General features: G+C 44.2%; 1 protein-coding gene across 6 annotated transcripts in view; it reads left to right on the forward strand.

The window, feature by feature from the left end:
- Positions 1 to 6,424: 6,424 nt before the first annotated feature.
- The window catches only part of RFFL (ring finger and FYVE like domain containing E3 ubiquitin protein ligase), a 67,649-nt gene continuing 52,626 nt past the window's right edge, over positions 6,425 to 21,447 (forward strand). The window contains exon 1 of one of the 6 annotated variants that reach the window (XM_033431509.2): positions 6,425 to 6,655. In XM_033431509.2, the coding sequence (XP_033287400.1) occupies positions 6,466 to 6,655 (190 nt within the window). In that variant the 5' untranslated portion in view covers positions 6,425 to 6,465. Of the gene's footprint in view, positions 6,656 to 6,681; positions 6,874 to 21,447 lie in introns of those variants that run through there. The other 5 variants (XM_033431508.2, XM_033431506.2, XM_012533764.3 and 2 more) reach the window with 5 other exon arrangements.

The raw sequence follows: 21,447 nt of genomic DNA on the forward strand, positions 1-21,447 counted from the left end.
AAGGGAAGATGTGACCTGGTCCCCGTGAATCCAGCCACTTGTTTAACATGCGTGGTGCCCTGTGGGGCCCCTCCACAGTGTCGAGTAACCAGAGGTGCTGAACCATGGCCTTGCCCATAAACAGACAGAGGAGAATTTGCACAGTAAGTAGAGCCAGCTGGGAAAATTGATGCTGGCATAAATAATACATGGTAAATCTAGTCCTTTATGTAGAAATTCATTGCCAGTGGCTCCAACATGCAATATAATTACCCCTCTCTTCCTGCCAGCTGTACCACAGCCTAGTGCCCTAGTGTATGAAATAACCCCCCTGTCTGTTATGGGCACTGTGGCCATCCCTCTTCAAGCTATAACTCTGGCTGGGCGGGGAGGAGGACACCAGGGAAGAGGAAATAAAAGACAAAGGAGAGAAATGATCAGGATTGTTCACTGACCACAATTTTTTTTTTTTTTTTTTTTTTTTTGCGGTACGTGGGCCTCTCACTGTTGTGGCCTCTCCCGTTGCAGAGCACAGGCTCGGGACGCGCAGGCTCAGCGGCCATGGCTCACAGGCCTAGCCTCTCTGCGGCATGTGGGATCTTCCCAGACCAGGGCACAAACCCGTGTCCCCTGCATCGGCAGGCGGACTCTCAACCACTGCGCCACCAGGGAAGCCCCACTGACCACAATTTTTAAAGGAAGGTTGCCTTTCTCAGTTTGAGAGCCTGTCATGTAATTAATTAGTTGCTTGGCTGCAGGAAGAGAGGTCAGAGTTACAGGCCGAAGACAAGACATTTAGAGGTGATGAACACAGCAGGGATAAAAGCAAGAAGCCTGGAGGACTGGGAACAAGTGGCAGACCAGCCCGAGGGTATCTGCCTGAGTAAGGACAGGCTTGGTAAGCTGCAGACTGGAGGAGGAACCCTGGCGCTGCTGCTTTCACAGGCTCCCAGGAGAAACGAATCTTCAGCATCCTTACACCAGGAGCGTTTGGCGCATAATTGCAACCGTAGTAGGAAACAAAACGTTAGGCTGGGACTGGCACCTCCCTGTCACTTGTACCATTTGGGCATCCTGAGCCCACGCAGACATCACCAATCAATCAAGCATTCTTTTTGGCAGAGCTCAGAGTCCTTTGCAGTTTTAGTTTTTCTCCACACAGCACTCCAGGTATCCACAAGCAGTCAGTTGGAACTGGCGTTCAAGGTGGAGGCTGGTTACCATCTCTGCCCCAGGCAGATCTTCCATATGTCCCATATATGGTGTTGCGTGCTTGGTCCTTGACTCAGGACCCTACAATAGTGTGGTTTGAGAGGGCTGTAAAGATCATAGGCCCCATCTTGTCATTTAACAGAGAAGGAAACTGAGGCCCAAAGAGGAGAAATGACAGTCCCAGTGGCAGAACAGGGGCTGGAACCCAGGACTCTCGATTCCTCAGCCAGGACTCTGTGTCCATGTTGCCTTTAGTTTCCAATCGGCACAGTTCTGTCCTCAGTGGGGACTTCTTCCAGCCACAGAGCCTCACCGAGGTAGCCTCTCTGGCCACAGGAAGGCGCTCCATTCATTGCTGCTGCAGACCACCCCGTGACATTTCTGCAGGACTTTGCCCCTCACAGCTCGCTTCCTCCTTGGCCTTGCTCTCAGACGGGGGCTTCACCTCATCCTCACGCTGAGCCCACACACTCCGCTCCAGACCAGCCACCCTGCGAGGCTCCCCTAACAGGCCTGGGGCCAGGCTGGCCCTCCTGCCCATGTGCCTTTTGCTCCCTTTGCTTACGTGTCTGCCTCCGCCCAGCCCTGACTGCGTCGGTGCACACCCACCCAGACATCCTCCCTTTTTTATGCCTCAGCTGGGGTCTAGATAGACATCACAATCCTCCTGTACCACTCAGACTTGTCTTATTGTCTGCCCATGAGCCCAAGATCCCCTTGAAGGGTTCCCACGTTCATTTTTCTTTTGCTCTTTCCACAGTATGGGAGCTCGGTAATTGTTAGATATACAAATGGGTGGGGTTTAAAGCATTTTAAAGATGGCAGAGGAGAAACGCAGGAATGTTTTTCATATGATCTAGTCATTGAGGTCCCCCCAGAGTGTCTTTTTATATATCATTCTACAGAGGACTGTTGAATGTCGTTGGTCTGATATTACACAACGTTGATGTTGAGTCCCTACTATGTATGTGCTAGCACTTCATGGCTTTTGTTAGGCACGTGAACTCCCAAAGACTCTCAGACTCAAGGTCCGTGTATCACTGTGGCTGCTGTCCACTGCAAGTAATGAAACCTGGCTGAAAGAGGCTTAAACAATAACATTTGTTATCTCTAGTAACACGACGTCCAAGGTTGGCTCATTTGGCAGCTCATCAAGTGGCGTAGGCCCTTTCCATCTTTCTGCTCTGCTCTCCTTTTGTGTTGGTTTTGTCTTTAAGCTCGTTCTCATCAAAGCAGTCATTCTGGGCTTCCCTGATGACACAGTGGTTAAGAATCCGCCTGCCAATGCAGGGGACACGGGTTCAAGCCCTGGTCCGGGAAGATCCCACATGCCGCTGAGCAACAAAGCCTGTGTGCCACAACGACTGAGCCTGTGCTCTAGGGCCCACGAGCCACAACTACTGAGCCTGTGCGCCTAGAGCCCGTGCTCCGTGACAAGAGAAGCCACCGCAGTGAGAAGCCTGCTCGCCGCAACGAAGAGTAGCCCCTGCTTGCTGCAGCTAGAGAAAGCCTGCGCACAGCAATGAAGACCCAACGCAGCCAAAAATAAAAATGAATAAATTTATTTGAAAAAAAAAAGAAAATGGGGATGCTACTAGAAAGGAGCGAGTGTGTGTGGAGGAGTTGGACGTTGGTTGGGCAACCACTAGTATCTGCCAAAGTCCAGGAGGCAAGTGTATCAAGGCTCACATGTGCTTAGGCCCTTTGTCCCCATCTCGTTTAGACCTTCAGAAAGCCTTCCATCTTCCAGACAGTAAATGGGAGTTCAGTGAGGTTATGGACATAAAGCTAATAAGTGAGCAGCACCAGAATGCAAACTTGAATCTGTCTGATTCCAAACCCTACTTCTTTCCATCCTTATGCTGCCTTCGGCTGTGACTATGTGAATGTTTCAATTAAATTTCTCTGTATTTTGCCCCGATAGCAACCAAGGCTACCCATCCCAACCTCTTTTTATCTTTGTTCACCGTAAAAGCTGGATCAGAGATCTACTTTCTCAGCTCTTTCCGATTTCCCGTAGGGAAGTTAGGAGAGAATGACAAACACTCAAAGAAGGGAGATATTGTTGGTAATAAGGTGAACCGAGGTTTGGGGGAAAATAAAGCTGAATGAAAAACAACAGGGTCTATGTGTGCCTGAGATGGGAGCCAGCAGGAGGTAAGTGATTTATTTTATTTTTTGGCACGGCATGCAGCATCTTAGTTCCCCGACCAGGGATCAAACCTGCGTCCCCCTGCAGGGGAAGTGCGGAGTCTTAACCACTGGACCGGGGCGGGGTGGGGGGGATGTCCCAGGAGGTAAGGGATTTAGATGCACATCCCAACTAGGTTTTACTGTGCTCTGGCATGGAGTTGCACTGGGGAGAGTTAAAACTGTCCAGTTGCTGGGGATGGGCATTGGAGAAGGCTCTGTGATGCTTGGAGCTTAAATTAGAGCTAGGTAGATTATTCATCCAAGCTTACCCTCAAAAAGATGTTTCTCTCATGTTTTCCTCTCTTATTTCACTGGCTAGACTAACTTCCGGTGCTAAGTTGAATAGAAGCAACAATAGCCATCCTCCTTGTCTTGTTCCTGATTTTAGTGAGCTGTTTCCAGTATATATATATATATATATATATATATATATATATATATATTTTTTTTTTTTTTTTTTTTGCGGTACGCGGGCCTCTCACTGCTGCGGCCTCTCCCGTTGCGGAGCACAGGCTCCAGACGCGCAGGCTCAGCGGCCATGGTTCACGGGCCCAGCTGCTCTGCGGCATGTGGGATCTTCCCGGACCGGGACACGAACCCGTGCCCCCTGTATCGGCAGGCGGACTCTCAACCACTGTGCCACCAGGGAAGCCCTGTTTCCAGTATTTTATCATTAAGTAAGATGCTGTAGGTTCCCTGTAGTTACCTTTTATGAAGGTAAGGACCTCAGTGTGTTTCCTATCTATCCTGGAGAGGGAGGCCAGGTACTGGCCATTCCATTTGACATGTGTAGAATTCTCTCTCCCAGCCAGTGGAAGGTCCATGCATCCCAGAGCTGTACAAGTGCACTTCAGCTGCTGCACAAGCTTGAATCCATGAGTAGGCTTTCAATCCTAGCTCTTTGCTGCCTCTTTAGTTTCTGGCTGTAATAGTCTCAATATAAGCCTGGGTTTTTCCAGAAGACAATGGGCGTATGCTGAAAAGTGTACAAAGTCAAGGAGCAAGATTTTCATCTCATCTAACTTGGTCTTAGCTCTGACACTTACTGTATGTCATTGGATGAATTAGCTTCTTTAAGCCTTAGTTTCAGCCACTGGGAAATGGGGAAAATAATACCTATTGCATAGAATTGCTTTAGGGTCATATAGCTTATGTAAAACACCAAATACTTCCCCAGCCATGTATTGAAACACCCTACCACTGATTTCTTAGGGAATAATTCCCTCAGAGAATAACCTCCGATAGAAAAATTGGGGTTAGCACCCTGTGTCCGTTTATCACTTCCTGTTCCATTCTGGGTTAACCTATACAACCTCTCTCCGAAAGGAATACTTTATATTTTGCAAAATTTATTAGGTCCGGAGAATTTAAGAGCTGGTGAAGTAGAATGATGATTTGGGATTTTGGAATCGGGAAAATCTAGGTTCAAAGCCCTGATGGGTCCTTTCTGGCTGAATTACTTGGACAAGGTAATGTCTTTGTCTTGTTGGTAAAATGTATGTTGCAGGGGAATTACCTTTTCCTTATTGGTAAAATATATGCCTCAGGGGAATTAAACAGAATTTATGTAAAGTGCCTTTCACAGAGTCTGACACATAGTAGGTACTCAGTCACCATTAATTTTTCATGCTCTTGCCAAAAGTAACAAAAATCAGGGCTCTAGGACTTACAAGCCACGCTGCTACTAATAAAAGAAATAATATGATTTATTTTTTCACTGCTGTTTGGGGAAAGGCATGTGCTTCATAAATATGTATTGGAAAGTACTTAGCAAATGAGTAGAAATAATAAAAATACATCAACGTAAACAGCTCCTATAAATACGTCACTTGGTAGACAAACTAGTGTTTTATTAGTACTAAATACTATTGCTTGTGGAAAAGGATTTCAGATTACTTGCACAATGGGTACATTATTGAGTGCCTCTGTGGAAGGGCACGATAAAGGTGAAAAACAGTGATGGTGATAATACTAAAGGTGGAGAAAGGAGGAGTGTGGGTAAATGCAGCTCTGAGCCCTCCTCGCTTTAGCGACATGCACATTATTTAGCAGCGTTCCAATGATTTAGCTGTAATATATACCAGAGGGCCCAGAAAAAATCCACAAGGATATCATGAATTCTGACACCAATTATTAGGCCAATCAGTGGCTTAAGTGCACTCCCTTTCAGAACTGAGCACTCAGCTTAAGAACTAAGCTTACAAAAAGACATCTCTGGGCCTCCCCCCATCCCTTGCTCTGGACCTATTAACTTTCTATGATAATAATTAACATCAAGAGAAGGAGAGACTGGGTGGGGAATGATGTGCCTTAATCACAGGTCACAAAGACCTTTCAGAAATAAGATACACAGCTAGCTGAAAGGTACACAGCTAGCTGATGAATGGCTGGGTGGGCTCCTCCACACAATCATCTTCATTCTACCAGGGCCTTCCTCTTAGCAGTTTCCTCACTTTCTTAAGGTGAAACTAGCTAACTCTGGGGGCTTAGACTGGGAAATGCCGGAGAGGGAGGTGCCATTGAGTGAATGGGACAAACGTGGGTTTTGATGTCCTCCAGATCTGGCTTCTAATACTTTCTAACTATGGGACTTTGAATAAGCTAGTGAACTCTGGTGGGCCTGGGCTTCTTTCATGGTAATTTTGGGGACCATCACCTGCTGAGAGCCACTGTTGTGAGGAACAATGGGATATGAAAGTGAGGCAACTTTTAAACTTTTATTTTGAAACTAGTTCTGAGATGTTATGGGACTCGCTCAGTGTCACCAATCTGCACCACGGATCTGGACCCTTCAGCACCTCGTGCAGAGTTCGGTAACCAAGGCAACGAGGAGCCGCGGACGCCCTCACACCAGGGTACCGACGCCTGGCCCGGTCTCAGACTCGGAGGTCTCCGCCTCCCGCGGCTGGGCTCCGCCAGGGGGCGCGCGCGGCTGCCGCGCTCTAGCCCGCCGCGCGGCTCCCCCGTCTCTATGGTGGCTCGGGAGCGGCAGGAGCGGAGGCGCGCTCCCGAGGGGGGGCGGGGCCGCGCCGGGAGCGGGGCCGCGCGAGGGGCGGGAGCGACCGGGCCGGGAGGCCGGGGATGGGTGGGGGGGGCCTACTTCCTGGGGCCGGCTGTGAGGATGTCGCGACCGCCCCCGGGTGCCCCTCAGCCCCGGAGACGCCGGCGCGGCTCAGCCCGCAGCCCCCCTGCCTGAGGCGTCCGCGGCCCGGATCCGGCCCCTCCCCACCCCTCCCCTCTCAGGTGCGGGCGGGGCAGGCGGCCGCGGCAGGTGAGGAGGAGGCGGCGGCGGCGGCGGCGCTTGGCTCCGCGAGCGCCGGGCCTGGGGTGGGGTCCCGGGGGAGGCCGGAGTCGGGGGCGCTGCTCGGCCTCGGGTCTCGCCAGGCTGTTGTCCGGGGGCGCCTCCTCTGTGCGGGGCGCGGCCTGAGACTCTCCCTGCCTACAGGGGATGGGGGACGCCCTGCCTCGCTGGAAGTCTGCGCATTCAAGGTAGCTCGCACCTGTCCCATTAAAAGTCCCCTCAAAGGAAGCATTTCACCTGTGGGGGCAGTAACGGGAGACGTGTGTTCTCAAATATTTCCAATCGCCCTACAGATCGGCACGTTCAGTTGGCTCGTGGGGGGAAAGATACCGCTTTACAGCATAGGAAACCGAGTCAGGTACGCGGCGGCCTGCGTCTGCATTTTAAGGAACTAGCTTGACCCAGCTTCCTAGTGCAGGAGCCCTGCGGGCGTGCTGGAGGAAGGTGGAGGCTGGAGTTTGGAGGCTTGATGGAGAAGTTTGGGGATGTGGTTTTCCTTTCCCCCCCACCTCCGCCCCGCCCAGGGTCCACTGTTCTCTCTTTTGGGAGTTGTCCTCTGTTCATTTGAGGTGATGTGTGTGAGGTCGCCAGTGGCTAAGACGGAGAGGGACATGGGGCCTCTGTGCAGCTGGCTGCCCATGAAACATTTGACTAGGCTTGGGGAAGTATGCTAGACCTGGGGAACCAGAGCGTCGCAGACGTCTGCTCAGAGCTTGATTTCAGGCTGGCAGAAGATAGAAACAGCAGCATATTTTCTCCTTTTTTGTTGGTCTGTCATTTGTTCTAGGAGAAAAAGCTGCTTGTGTAATCAAGGAAGAGTGTACCATGCTCCTCCCTGTCTACCCCAGGGAAGAATTATTGTTAGCTTGGAAATAGGGCTTTACCCACAACTGCCACTTTGCACCCTGGCTAAAGGCCACTGTTAACGTAATGAACAAACATCCCCAGGTGCATGTGGCCTTCTCAGAAAGTAAGTTCCTTGCCCATCCCTGTTACAGGTGGTTTGGAGGACAGAGGCTTCCTGTCACCCCTGTTGGTGCAACTGTTTGGGGAGCAGTTGTGGTTTTCCTGGTAACAGTTCAAGTTACTGAAGTGTGGCCAAGGCTGCCACTTATTGGAACCTTTTTCTAGGAATGGGAGTAGGCAGGGGACATGGTGCTGGGCTGAGTTTGTGTACAGAATTCTAGTGTTGGGAGCTAGTTCACGGGATTTCAGGTTTGACATCGTCTTTATCGTTTTTTCCTGATTGCATTCTTTTTCACGTTCAAGGAAATAGATGATGGCAAGCATTTCTGAAACATCATGGCATATTTCCTAATAATTCTGGACTTCAGAGTACAAGTCATAAATTAGAGTTTATTTAGAAGTGTTATTTTCTTAAGTTTGAAAATTGTATATGACAGTTGCAGCGTGATGTGGCAGGGCTAACAGATAACTTGATTGTGCATGAAGCAAATTTCCATGTAATCTAGGACACACACACATTTTAATGTCTATTTAGTTTGGAAGATCAGCCCACTAAAAACTTTCATATTGATCAGGAAGACAGCTGTTATCCCAACTGTTTACATTGGGATCGGGGATTGTAAATCTTCTAAATTGACTTAATTTAACCAATTGCTAAAATGACCTGCATTAAAAGAGAGCTGTTCTCAAAGAGGTTAGAAATTAATTTGTTTTCAAAACTTTCTCATGGCCAAGCCAGTTGATAATAACTCTGCTTAGCACCCTCTAATAAGAATGCCTCTTTAAGGCCTCTTAAAATAGCAGTGGGAAAAGCATATTCAGTAACCAGCATTTTAAAAGACAAAACAAATGGCAACAATAACAGAAAAGGGCACAGTTTCTTCCCTAATTACATGTCCATTGTGATGTTTAATACAGTCACACCCATCTGTAAGAGTGTTGTGCCTAGAACTTTCTGAAAACACCTACATAAACCTAAGGAGTGTTAACGGGACTAATTCCACCTTAATTTTTTATTCTTAAAATAGTTTTTTATTCTTTATTACTGCTGTTGTTTTAAAGGTAGATTAGAGACTTTTATATTAAACTTGTACTGGCTATAGTGTTTATGTTTTGGGAGGAAAGATTTAACGTCTGCACCTTGAATCTCATAACCCCTGCAATACAGAGCTGAGTTATAATTTAGAGTTTAATGAGAATGCATAGTTTAAATTGCTGTTGCTGAGGTCTCACGGGGCGAGCTGCCTCATCATTATTGTTTGGTAATGTTACTGGTTATTATTTTTGTTTGGTTACTGTTTATTGGTAGTAGTGACTGATGTTTATGTAAGAAAGATTCTGGCTATTTGAAGGGCAGTCTTTTCATATCCAAACACACAACTTCCCATTGCTTCAATAGGGAGGTGGTGTGGTCACTTTCTTGTTTTGTGACTATATTATTTGGAGTTTTAAAATCCTAAAACTAGTTGGGCTCTTAATAGGATATCCTGTTATATCTCACATGAAAGCCATCCTAGATAGGAAGGAATCATCGGCCTTATGTGTTGAAAGACCTCAGCTCTCCCACTTTCCAGGATTTATCAGTTGCCATGGTCAGGACAGTGGTTTTATCTAATCCTATGATGCCATTCTTAGCTTAAACCCATTATCCTCATTTATCTTCGTTAAGACTGTCATGAAGTTTCTCTGCTTTATGTAGTTCAGGTTGAATATTCCACATTTTTGACACATTTGGGCCTGTTAACGTTCTGAATTGGAGCAGTTAAGAGAATCTGCCTGTTTTTAAACATTTTCCTTTTTCGAGGCAAGCATAAAATCTGAGTTTCTTCTGGGGGAAACCAGCTCTTTAAAAATCTGATAGGAAAACAAAAGCTGGTTTTTCCAGCTTTTTACCAATATGAAGTCTTCTTAACCTTTCCTTCCTTTCTGGTTTTGCCAGTACAGTGATTAGTGACTAGTAGTGAATGATGAACCAGAGGCATTGGGAGATCCTGAAGTCTCCTGAATCATAAAAAGAAGGTCACATTGTATTCAGTGCAGCTTTAGTCTTTTTAGTGAGTTTTATTGCAAGGAGTTCTCCAAAGCCAGCCACTCCTTAAAAGATTAGGTACCTAGCAGTTTCCAACTGAGTCACTGAGGTTCTTTAAAAATACAGATTTCCCAGTTCCACCTCCTGGAGATTTTTTTTTTTTTTTGAGTGGGTAAGTGATGACTGAGAATCCACATTTTATTTTATTTTAGTTAATTAATTTATTTTTGGCTGCATTGGGTCTTCGTTGCTGCGTGCGGGCTTTCTCTAGTTGCGGTAAGCGGGGGCTACTCTTCGTTGCGGTGCACGGTCTTCTCATTTCGGTGGCTTCTCTTGTTGCCGAGCACGGGCTCTAGGCATGCGGGCGCAGTAGTTGTGGCTTGCGGGCCCTAGAGCACAGGCTCAGTAGTTGCGGCTCACGGGCTTAGTTGCTGCACGGCATGTGGGGTCTTCCCGGACCAGGGATCGAACCCATGTTCCCTGCATTGGCAGGCGGATTCTTAACCACTTGGCCACCAGGGAAATGCCGAGAATCTACATTTTAAAAACCACTCTGGGCATCTACTTCCAAAAAGCTCCCCAAGTGATTTTGATCTGCAGCCAGGTTTAGGAGCCACTGTTGCATTGCTTTGAAATTATTTATAAATTGGTAGTCCCTTTAAAAGCATCATTATGTTATTCAGGATGTTTGATTTGCTAGAATAGCCCATTTCCTAGTCATGACAGATAGCAAAGAGCTTTTATAACTTTTATGTAAATTACTTTACAGAGAGGCCCCCTCTGCTGTATTATCTGCCTGGAGTCATGAGAGAGGGTTGGCGAAAGTAGCTTCCTTTATTTCCTGAGTGGACAAATGAATGATAATGTGGAAACCACTGGAGGTCTGAATGGGTAGTCAAGTCTAGTTCGGATCAGTGTTGGATAGGAGAGCTGCCTGGGAATTCTCTGTATGTAGGATTTTAAAGTAAAGCCAACCTGCCAGATGTTTCATTTCTACATAGCTGAAACGCTTATTGGAAATAATGGATGCTTAATAGGCAATAAAATTTAGTCACAGGCCTTTTGCTGAGTTCATGGATGGAAAAAAATTGCTGAAATACAGAACCCTCTGAGTTAAAGCAGAATCAGGGCATTAAATATGTTAGTTAACGAATTAAACTTGGGAAAAGTGTAACAATTTAGGAAATAGACAAACCTGGTTTTGAGTCCCAGCTCCTCCACCACCTGGCTGTGCTACTTTAGACATGTTACTTAACCTCTGTGGGCTTCATTTTCTTCATCTGCAAGATGAAAATCATACCTGGTAGCATTGTTCTGTGGACGAAAAGAGAGAAAATCTCTTCTTTGTACATTGTACGGAACTCAGTGAACGTTCTCTTCTCCCACTTTCTCATAGGATTTTTATTCTGTAGGCTTAAGATGTCTTTCTAAATCTGGCCTTCTCTCTATCTCTTTCCAGGAATATCTACTCGGTCAGCTCTTTTAGAAAATGCATGAAAGAGTGAGGACTGAAGTTAAGAACTAGAGAATATGGGAAAGAGGAATGAGTCATAGACACTGGAAGAAATATTTTTTTAGAATGAGTGGAGTGTAGGCATATATCCAGAATTACTGTCTGCGGGAATAATGACATTATCCAAATTCTGCCTCAAGTATCTGCGCGGTAGCCTGGGAGCTCAGCTCAGGCTACCAGGCTTGGAGGGTGGCCCCACTAAGTAGCACCTGACGGCCCTTTCTTTCCTCATCTTCCTTTCCCCCCTCTCGGGCTCTTTTGTTTCTCTTTCCCTCTCTCCTCCCTTTCCCTCTTTTAAACTGCCCTTCCTTTCGACTTGCCAATCATGACCGTAGTAATTCGCAGACCAGGCCCCTGGAACTCGAGGCTAAAAGAGGTTGCTGGTTGCTAACACCTGTCTCCCAGCTAAATGAATAGGCTCTTTTGTGGGCAGGATGCTAAAAAAGCTGATTAGTACAATACTGGCTTAAAGGACCTATTAATGATTCAACATATGTAAATCATGGAGTGATTTAAAGCCATTTTAGAGATTTGTTTCTTATACTCTGCGTTAATTTTTTATATTGAATTAGGATGTTGGCTGAATTTTTCCATGTAAACAGTGAATCTGTTTATTGCCCAAATGGACTAATTTTTGTCATATTGATTGGGAATCATTTATATTCTAAAGAAGTTTCTACCCTTAAGGGCCTTTGTATTGTTCTGCAAATGTCTAGTGTGAAATACAATTAAAGTTTTGTTCACTGTGCTGCTGACATAATTAGTTTAATTTCTGCTCCTTATATATTTCTCTTGGAAGCTGGGAAATTAAAATACTAGATTTTGCATAAAACTGCTTTTTTGAGGGGGTGATTTTACTGTCAGTTGAACAGACTTAGGCCCGAGGGTACATTTTTTAACATGTCTTACTTAACTTTCCTGTAATAGTCTCTTTCTCTCTATAGAATCAATGTATAATTGGCTGTTGAAGCATTCAGAAGAGACAGTGTTTGGCCTTTACCCTGTGATTATATTTTTTCCTATATCTCTTTTGAGGAAATGTGTGTAATTTTTGGAAACTCCTAAGTATATTACCATGAGAGCATGAGAACTTTTGCAAAGGCTAGAGAATGGAGTGGTTTTCTGAAATAAGCTGTATTATTTAATTCCCTCCCCAAATCACTGCTGTGTTCTTCTTTAGATCATAGTGCTTGCAGACCTTGATGTGAAAGTGGAAAGGCTGTGATGCCTGGCAAATCCTCTTCACAATTTTTCTATGATGCGTTTCACAGAAATGGTTCTAGTCTTCAGGAACAGAAGTCACTCTCAAGGAGACTTTACACTTAATTACTCTAATCCACACTTAATTTCTTACAGGATTCTTGGAGAGATTCTCACCAGGCTGCTGATTTCATGGAGTTATGACCTATGAAGGTTTTTTTTTTTTTATCTCCGTTAAGCCTGCTAACCTTTTTTTTTTTTTTTTTTTAAGGGAAAGTGACCTTGGTCTGGTAATTTCTCCATTGTCCTCTCCTGTAAAAAGATAAGCAAAACCTTCTGGCTCTCTCAGCAGCCTTTTTCAGCAGCTACCACCCATGTGCTGAATTTGAACTTTACACAATTTTTGTTGAGTTAGTGTCACTTGACTTTTGAAAGCTGCCCCCTCCAATGCTATAGGTTTAGCCTGCATCTCCTAGTTTAACATTCACACGCCTTTTCTAGAATTGCATATAATTATTATATGCAATTATATTATAATTATTATATGCAATTTTAATGTTTCATTATCTCTGGGTTGTGGAGTGGTCAGGTCTCCTAGGGACAGCCGATCCAATCAGACTGCTTGGAGCCAGAGTCTGATTTGCTGAAACATTTTAACTGCCTTGATCCACTTTGAAGAAATGCTGCCTAGTCATCCTGAAATTTACAGGAAGTTAGGCCAACTGGAGCCTCTGCTGGCCTCTGAGTGGTAATGTAATTCGTTAGTAATCAGCACCATTGTTTATTTGAAACTGCTGGGTTATGTTAAAAGACTTGGAAAAAAAGCTTTTCTTAAGTAAATAGAGCAGCCTCCTCTCCCACCCCGCCCCTTCTTGTTTTACCCTTTTCATTTACTTGGAAAAATCTTTCCACTCTTATTTCTGATCACATGCATGGAATGTGATGGAATCAATATCTTTTATGCTATAGGAAAGCTTGTTTTCCCTCCAGCAATTTCTGTGAATTCCCCCTACCCCCTTTCAACTTTCATAATGATTAAGATATCTGCTTGAGAAATAACCATGCCTCATCTTCTTCTGTTGACTTTACAACCTTTTCCTAAGTCTTGAGTCAGTGGGTCCATAGCCAATGAATTATACCTCCTCTTGATCATGCTCAATTATTATCTTCATGGCGTGGAAGAAGATCCACTAGAGCATGAGCCTTTATTCCAAAATCCTAGACAAAAGGAGCATTCTGATTTGGGGAAAGAGGGTGGAGTGTTTTCCAGGACTTTAGAGGGAGTGGGTCAGCCAAAGTTCAGCCGGTTTGAGGAATCCTTAGTAAAGGATGGTTCTCAGGAAGAGGGCGGAATTGTCTTGGAATTGATTTTGCAGACCAGTAGCCATGGTTTGGGCAATTTGGATTTTATGGAGGTGAAGAGGAGCAGTTTGGTGTTAAAGTTTTGTGCCAGGGTGTGGGGTAGGAAGGAATAGCTGCAGGGCCTAGGACTTGCCCAGTCCGCAGTGGAAAATTCTTAGGCCTTCCGGTTCTCTCACTTCTGTCTACCTCTCTTTTTACCTTTTGGGCATGACTAGATTCAGGTGCCATTCTTGGTCATTTGTCATATGCTGATGGAAGTACCTGCATAGTCATTCTGTGTCAGAGCTGAAGTTTACCTTAGCCAGTGTTTGCTGCAGAGCTGGTGGGGAAAGGGGTCAAATGTTCCCAGAGAGCTTGACAGAGGGCACTCCACCTTCCCTACCACCCTCACCATATGGTTGGACGCAGCACTCCAGGTGATTCTGAGTCATCACCCCCACGCCCATTGATCTAGTTCAGTGTTTCCCAACTGTTTGGACTGTTGACATAGTTGCAGACCGGCTGCTTGAGGAATAGTGACAGTGAACCAACCAATTAATGGGGGACATACATATGATAGTTTTGCAGTTTCACCTCCAGATGATCTTCGTCAGATTCCTAAATTTTATTTATTTGATTAACCTTTTTAATGTAGCATATCACCATGTCTTCTGTACTACCAAAACTAATATTAAAAGTGAAAATATGTTGACAGTTACATCTAATTTGGTGTTTGAGATACTGGCTATCCACACCTGCACTGTTATTTGTGGAAACGCTCACAAATAGCCGCTTGAAATCTTTCTCCTCAACTCTTTTCAGAAACAGTACAAACATAAAAATAAGCCACTAGTTTTCTTTGGGAGGGACTGGTACAAAATTCAAGAGTTCTGAATATCATGTCAAGAAAGCAGTTCTTGGACTTCCCTGGTGGCGCAGTGGTTAAGAATCCGCCTGTCAATGCAGGGGACATGGGTTCAAGCCCTGGTCCAGGAAGATCCCACATGCTGCAAAGCAACAAAGCCCGTGCACCGCAACTACTGAGCCTGCGATCTAGAGCCCACGAGCCCCAACTACTGAGCCTGTGTGCCACAACTACTGAAGCCCACGTGCCTAGAGCCGGTGCTCCGCAACAAGAGAAGCCACCGCAATGAGAAGCCCGTGCACTGCAACGAAGAGTAGCCCCCGCTGGCCACAACTAGGGAAAGCCCACGCGCAGCAACGAAAACCCAATGCAGCCAAAAATAAATAAAGTAATTAAAAAAAAAAAAAAAAGCAGTTCTTGATGCCATAGCATGTAAATGTTTACATGTATTTTAATACACATTTGGTCTTCCCAACCAAACATCATTTTTTTAAATGGGGAGAAATTGAAATTTGTTGTTACATATTACTAATATTATAAAAGCATATTGAAATGTTTTCTTTAAGTTTTAATATACTGATTTAATATACTGATTTAAAAATACTGATTTAAAAATACTAAGTATTTTAAAAATACTTTAAAACATTTAAAAATGTGACTTTTTACCTAAAATAATTTCTTTATTGGGGTTTACACACAAATTGTGACCTTTTTTTTAATCCCTAGAGGCATTACTAAGATTATTATTGCAGTAGATCTCAAATTTTCATGTGTATCAGAGTCTCCCGGGTGCTTGTAAAAAACTGCAGTTTCCTGGTTGCTAGCCCAGACCTATAGAATCTGGGTGTTTGGGAATGAAGCTGGGGATTCTGATGTAGCTTATCTGCAGACCACACTTGGAGAAAGTAATACTGTCAGAAGGAACCACACATTAAAAAAAAATGATAATATTGAGAAATGCTGATGTTAGGGGGCTGCTTTTATTCTGCAGAGGAGGAATTCAAGGCACAGGGAAGTAAAAAGTCTCCAATTCACCCAGCGTCTCCAAGATAGTTGGATCTTGCAGACCAGCAGTGAGGTCTTTTGAGTCTAATTGGGTACTCTTTCCATGAGGTTACACCGTGGTGTACCTCCTTATTGGTTTCTCTGATTGCCCTCAAATCAGAAGCTATAGGATAGGGCAAGGGTGCTTTGATTCCTTCAGAACAATAAGTGACACAATTGGCATTCAACTGTACAAAAAGTTAGTGTTTCTGAAACTGGTGAAGGACCAGCTTTGTAAAGTGCTTTTTCAGTCTATTGCCAACTAATATTTTTGTAAAGTACAAGAAAAATGAATTACCAGGAAGTCATGCACTTGGATGCACAGTTCATACCTACTATGAATTTTTTTTTACCTTGACATGGATGTCCATGGAGGGTGTGCGACTGCACACTTTGAATAGCATTGTTCTATTATAGGTGGTTCTGAGGACGTCTTAGGAACTTGATATCAAAGGTCCTTGATTTTCTTCCTTAGGCTACCTGTAATTGAGGCAACCAACTGAGAACTCCCTACTTGGAGAGAGAAGTTCTGTCAGTTGGTGATTTGCTAGATCAGAACCACGATTTTAATACTTGAGGATGAGGTGAGGATACTTACCTTTAATATATTTAAGAATATATTGATAGACCTTGCATTTTGTGCCTGTATCAGGAGGGTATTTACCTCCTTTGACTAAATATTAGAAGGGAGTTTCCAACTACTTGGTCTGTAACTTTACTTACAGTTAATAAAGATGCTTAAAGGTGGGAGACAAAATAAAATTTGACGGTGTGCCGTTTCTTTGAGACACTTCAGCGTGTTTGGTTTTTAGAAGCCTTTTGTAAGTAATCTAGGAACAAGCATTACTAGTTTGTGTGGCTATAATGTCAAAATGAGTGTTGATTTGGAGCAGGGGAAAAAAAATCTCTCCATGCATGCATTGTGTCCTGGTTTAATTGCTTGGTTGGATGAAATGTCAAACTTGATAGATTATTGGAGCTGTTATTTTTATTTTGGTGGTTAAACAATAATGAAACTGTTTGGATGTTTGCGGGGAACACTGCTTCCTGTGTCTGGACTTTGCTCTGGAGAAAGTTTCAATTGTTCAGAAGCAATACTAGTTAGAAAATGCAGCTTCTATGGCTCCTAGCACAGCTGTCTAAACTATTAGCTGTATTGGGGCCTTTGGACAAGCATTGTTTAACACTTTTGGACACAATTTATGTTTCTGATTCCAAAATGTCTTATGGTTGTTGCTGAATAGTTGGGAAACCTAGAAATGGGAGAGAGGTGTCTAGGTAAAGTCAAGCCTTTTTTCTTTAAGCATCTCTAGAACAAACTCCATCTTTCTTTCTTTCTTTTTTTTTTTTAAATTAATTATTTATTTATGGCTGCGTTGGGTGTTTGTTGCTGCATGTGGGCCCTCTCTAGTTGAGGCGAGCAGGGGCTACTCTTCGTTGCGGTGCGCGGGCTTCCTATTGCGGTGGCCTCTCTCGCCGCGGAGCACGGGCTTCAGTAGTTGTGGCTCGCGGCTCCAGAGCACAGGCTCAGTAGTTGTGGTGCACAGGCCCAGTTGCTCCGCGGGCATGCGGGATCCTCCCAGACCAGGGCCCGAACCCGCGTCCCCTGCATTGGCAGGCGGATTCTGCAATGCAGAATCCCCCTGCCAATGCAGGGGACGCGGGTTCGCGCCCTGGTCCTGCGCCACCAGGGAAGCCCCCAAACTCCATCTGTCTAACTGGGGTAGGGAGGGGTGGGGAGGCTGTGTGATGAGACTGGGCCTTGCTTTCTTAGGTACTGTTCAGTAGAATAGCATGTGTGCCAGGCTACAGAGGACTTTGGTCATTATAACCTTATGGTACTTCTCTTTATACCCTATTTTACCTGTATAAAAATTATCGGTAGTTATTGTGTGCTTTTTGTGTGCCAAGGATTTTGTTATATGAACTCATTTAACCCCTCCCAACAATTCTGCGAAATGTAGGCACCAGTATCTGTGTTCCGCAGATCAGGAAATGCGGCACAGAGAAGTTGAAAATGTGCCTAAGGCCACACAGTGTTTGAACCCAAGTAGTCTGGCTGGAAAGACCCGCTCCCAACCACCAGACCCCAGCTGCCTCTCACTCCATCAGCTCATCTAATTATGATTAGTTATCAGAGTAAGTCTTTAGAAATAGGTTCTATTTCATAGAACGTGGGCTTAAAATTATCCTTTTATACATGGGCCTCCTTGTGTGGAAGGTGATTTTAGAATGTTATTAGCAGTCTTTGTTATTCCTTTACTAGTTTTAATTCCATTAGCACTGAAGGATTTTTTTTTTTTTTGTCTTTTAAATTTTTGGCTGCATTAGGTCTTTGTTGCTGCGTGTGGGCTTTCTCTAGTTGTGGCTAGCGGGGTCTACTCTTCCTTACGGTGCGCGGGCTTCTCATTGTGGTGGCTTCTCTTGTTGCGGAGTATGGGCTGTAGGTGCATGGGCTCAGTAGTTGCAGCACACGGGCTTAGCTGCTTCGCAGCATATGGGATCTTCCCAGACCAGGGATGGAACCTGTGTCCCCTGCCTTGGCAGGCGGATTCTTAACCACTGCGCCACCAGGGAAGTCCTGAAGGATTGTTTTATAGTTTATTCCATGTTTTAAAATTGTAATTGTATTTGATATATCAACCAGTCACCCTCAAAATCACATTTGGCTAAACAGCTGAAGCATTGGGTTAGAGGAGAATTTATTGGTGGGTTTTCTGTTAAAAAAAAAATTTTTTTTTTGGAGTGTCTTTCTGTTTTTCAATAGGCCTTACCAGTAAATTGACCCTTGTGTAGGATACTGTAGATGTTGGTGGCCCGAGGGTCCTCGTGTTGTAAGTGATACTGGAATAAATGGTGGTAGACCACTTTCAGTAAGAAGCCCGGATGACTATACAAACTAAAACTTTGTGCCTGAGACATGTGACCTGCTTTCAGTACATGTGAGCCCTGGCTGGGAGAATCACAGAGGAAGCATCATTTAAATTTTTTCCACTAACCTTTCCCTCACATTTGGAGACTGCTACTGAGACTTTTGTAGGAAAAACTGTTTGTAGTAGGAAACCTGTCACATGTGAGGTGCCCCACGCCAGTAACCACATCTTTCACAATTTATGTGTCTGATCGCTGCAGTTTTCAGATGCTTTTGATTTCGAGCAGGACACTTTGGGCTGAATGCTGAGCTTAAATTGCAGTGAGAGTTCACTCTGCATGGGTTACTTCTGCTGCCTCCTGGCTCATTGCTCGCAGCCCTGGGGAAGCTCAGATAAAAACACCGGTAGAGATGGGGCACAGGTAATGCCTGAAATGTATTTTAGGTGGTTGAGCCAGCAACGGACTCATGCTTAAACAATCTTTTTTTTTTTTTTTCTGGCATAGTAGGGATGGCAGAATAATATGAAATGTGCTTTGCCTTACAAACAATTCACCTTCCTTAATTCTCCATAGTGGTTGGACAGTTGAATGAGTAATTGTAATTGCACATTTATTGTCACATACATCCCTTTCCCCCCAACCAATCCTTGTCAACCAGTAATCTGTTCTCTATCTGTATAATTTTGTCCTTTTTGAAATGTTATGGAAATAGAATCATAACAACATGTGGCCTTCTGAGGTTGGCATTTTTCACTTAGCATGATGCCCTCCATCCAAGATGTATTTAGTAATGTATTTAATAATGCTTTTTATTACTAAATAGAATAAATAGTATGGATGGATGTATCACAGTTGTTTTTTTAATTGAAGTATAGTTGATTTACAATGTTGTATTAGTTCCTAGTGTACAGTAAAGTGATTCGTATATATACTTTTTCATAGTCTTTTCCATTATTGTTCATGGCAAGATATTGAATATAGTTTCTTTTTTTCAAAATTAATTAATTAATTAATTTTTGGCTGCATTGGGTGTTCATTGCTGCGGGCAGGCTTTCTCTAGTTGCAGCAAGCAGGGGCTACTCTTCGTTGCGGTGCGCAGGCTTCTCATTGCAGTGGCTTCTCTTGTTGCAGAGCACGGGCTCTAGGTGCGTGGGCTTCAGTAGTTGTGGCACGCGGGCTCAGTAGTTGTGGCTCGAGGGCTCTAGAGCACAGGCTTAGTAGTTGTGGCACACGCGCTTAGTTGCTCCACGGCATGTGGGATCTTCCCGGACCAGGGCTTGAACCTGTGTCCCCTGCATTGGCAGGCGGATTCTTAACCACTACGCCACCAAGGAAGTCTTTAGTATAGTTTCTTGTACTATACAGTAGGACCTGTTGTTTATCTATTTTATATTTTGTAGTTTGTATCTGCTAATCCCGAACTCCTAATTTATCTCTCCCCCATCCCCTTTCCCCTTTGTTAACTATAAGTTTGTTTTCTATGCCTTGGATGTATCACAGGTTTTTAAATTTAATTAATTATTTAATTAATTAATTAGATTGTGCTGGGTCTTTGTTGAGACAGGCAGGCTCCTTAGTTGCAGCTCACGGGCTCCTTAGTTGTGGCATGCAAACTCTTAGTTGTTGCATGCATGTGGGATCTAGTTCCCTGACCAGGGATCGAACCCAGGCCCCCTGCATCGGTAGTGCAGAGTCTTAACCACTGTGGCACCAGGGAAGTGTCTGTATCACAGTTTTTTAACCATTTACCTATTGTAGGGCATTTTGGTTGTTTTCAGTTTGGGGCTGTTACAGATAAAGCCATTATGAACATTTATGTACAGGTATTTGTGTAGATACAAGTTTTAATTTCTCTGGGTTAAGTGCCCAGGAATGCAATTGCTCAGTCTTACAGTATGTGTATCTTTAGTTTCTTAAAGAAACCACCAAACTATTTTCCCAAGCCCTGTACCATTTTACAGTCTGTCCCACCAGCAGTGTATGAGATCCAGTTTCTCTGCATCCTCATCAGCATTTGGTATTGTCCCCCTTTTTTAACTTTTCTAATAAGTAGCATATCTGTTTTTTAAGTTCATCAGACTACTTGTAAAACTGACTTGACTGACAAAGAGCAAGATTTTTGAGTCGTGGTTAGCCCTTCATGTGGCTCTTTCTCTCTACAGTGTTCAGTGGTCTGTTGACCTGCTTTTTAATCCCCTGCCCTGGTGTCCCTGAGAGAGAGAAGACTAACCAGGACTAACCAGGGGGAAGTGAGGACATGAGCACGAGACTCAGTCTCCCCCTAACCTGGCAGGACATAGCACAGTACCGCTTCTGGCTCAGAATGACGAAAAACGAACCAACAATGCTGTCCCAGCACTGAATTCTGGTTGATTCTTATGTTTGCCTCAGTGAATATAGCCTTAAATGTGCTGAAAATTTGGCTCAGAATGGCCCTAAGAACTTGTTCAAATTGTTCTGTTTCATTTTCTTTGTCAGGTGATCTTAGGTACTTTATTTCTGGTAATGTTAATTAGCTTATACTCCTCATTTAAATACTAAAATAGCACAAAGGTGTATATATAAAGCAGAAAGTAAACCTCCACCCGTACCAAAAGTAACACTGTTAAGTGGTTCTAGACTTTTTGACTATATGTTTTGTATCTCTCTTTCTGTATATATACATATGTATGTATATGTTCTGTGTGTGCTGTGTGTGTGTGTGTGTGTGTGTGTGTGTGTGTGTTCTCCACCTGCTATTCTGTATTCTCCACCTGCTGTTCTGTACTGCTTTTTTTTTTTTTTAATGGATAATATATTGTGGGCATTTTTCCCTGTGATTCTTTTTTAAGTGTTTAATGCCTGCAACAAAACTTTGGGTTCCTTTCTCTAACCCTTTTTTGTTCTATTGTAAAAGGGATGAGAGAGATACCATTGAAAGACCCAAACAA

This window comes from Orcinus orca, chromosome 19 (assembly GCF_937001465.1).
Source record: "Orcinus orca chromosome 19, mOrcOrc1.1, whole genome shotgun sequence".
NCBI classification, from domain to species: Eukaryota; Metazoa; Chordata; class Mammalia; order Artiodactyla; family Delphinidae; genus Orcinus; species Orcinus orca.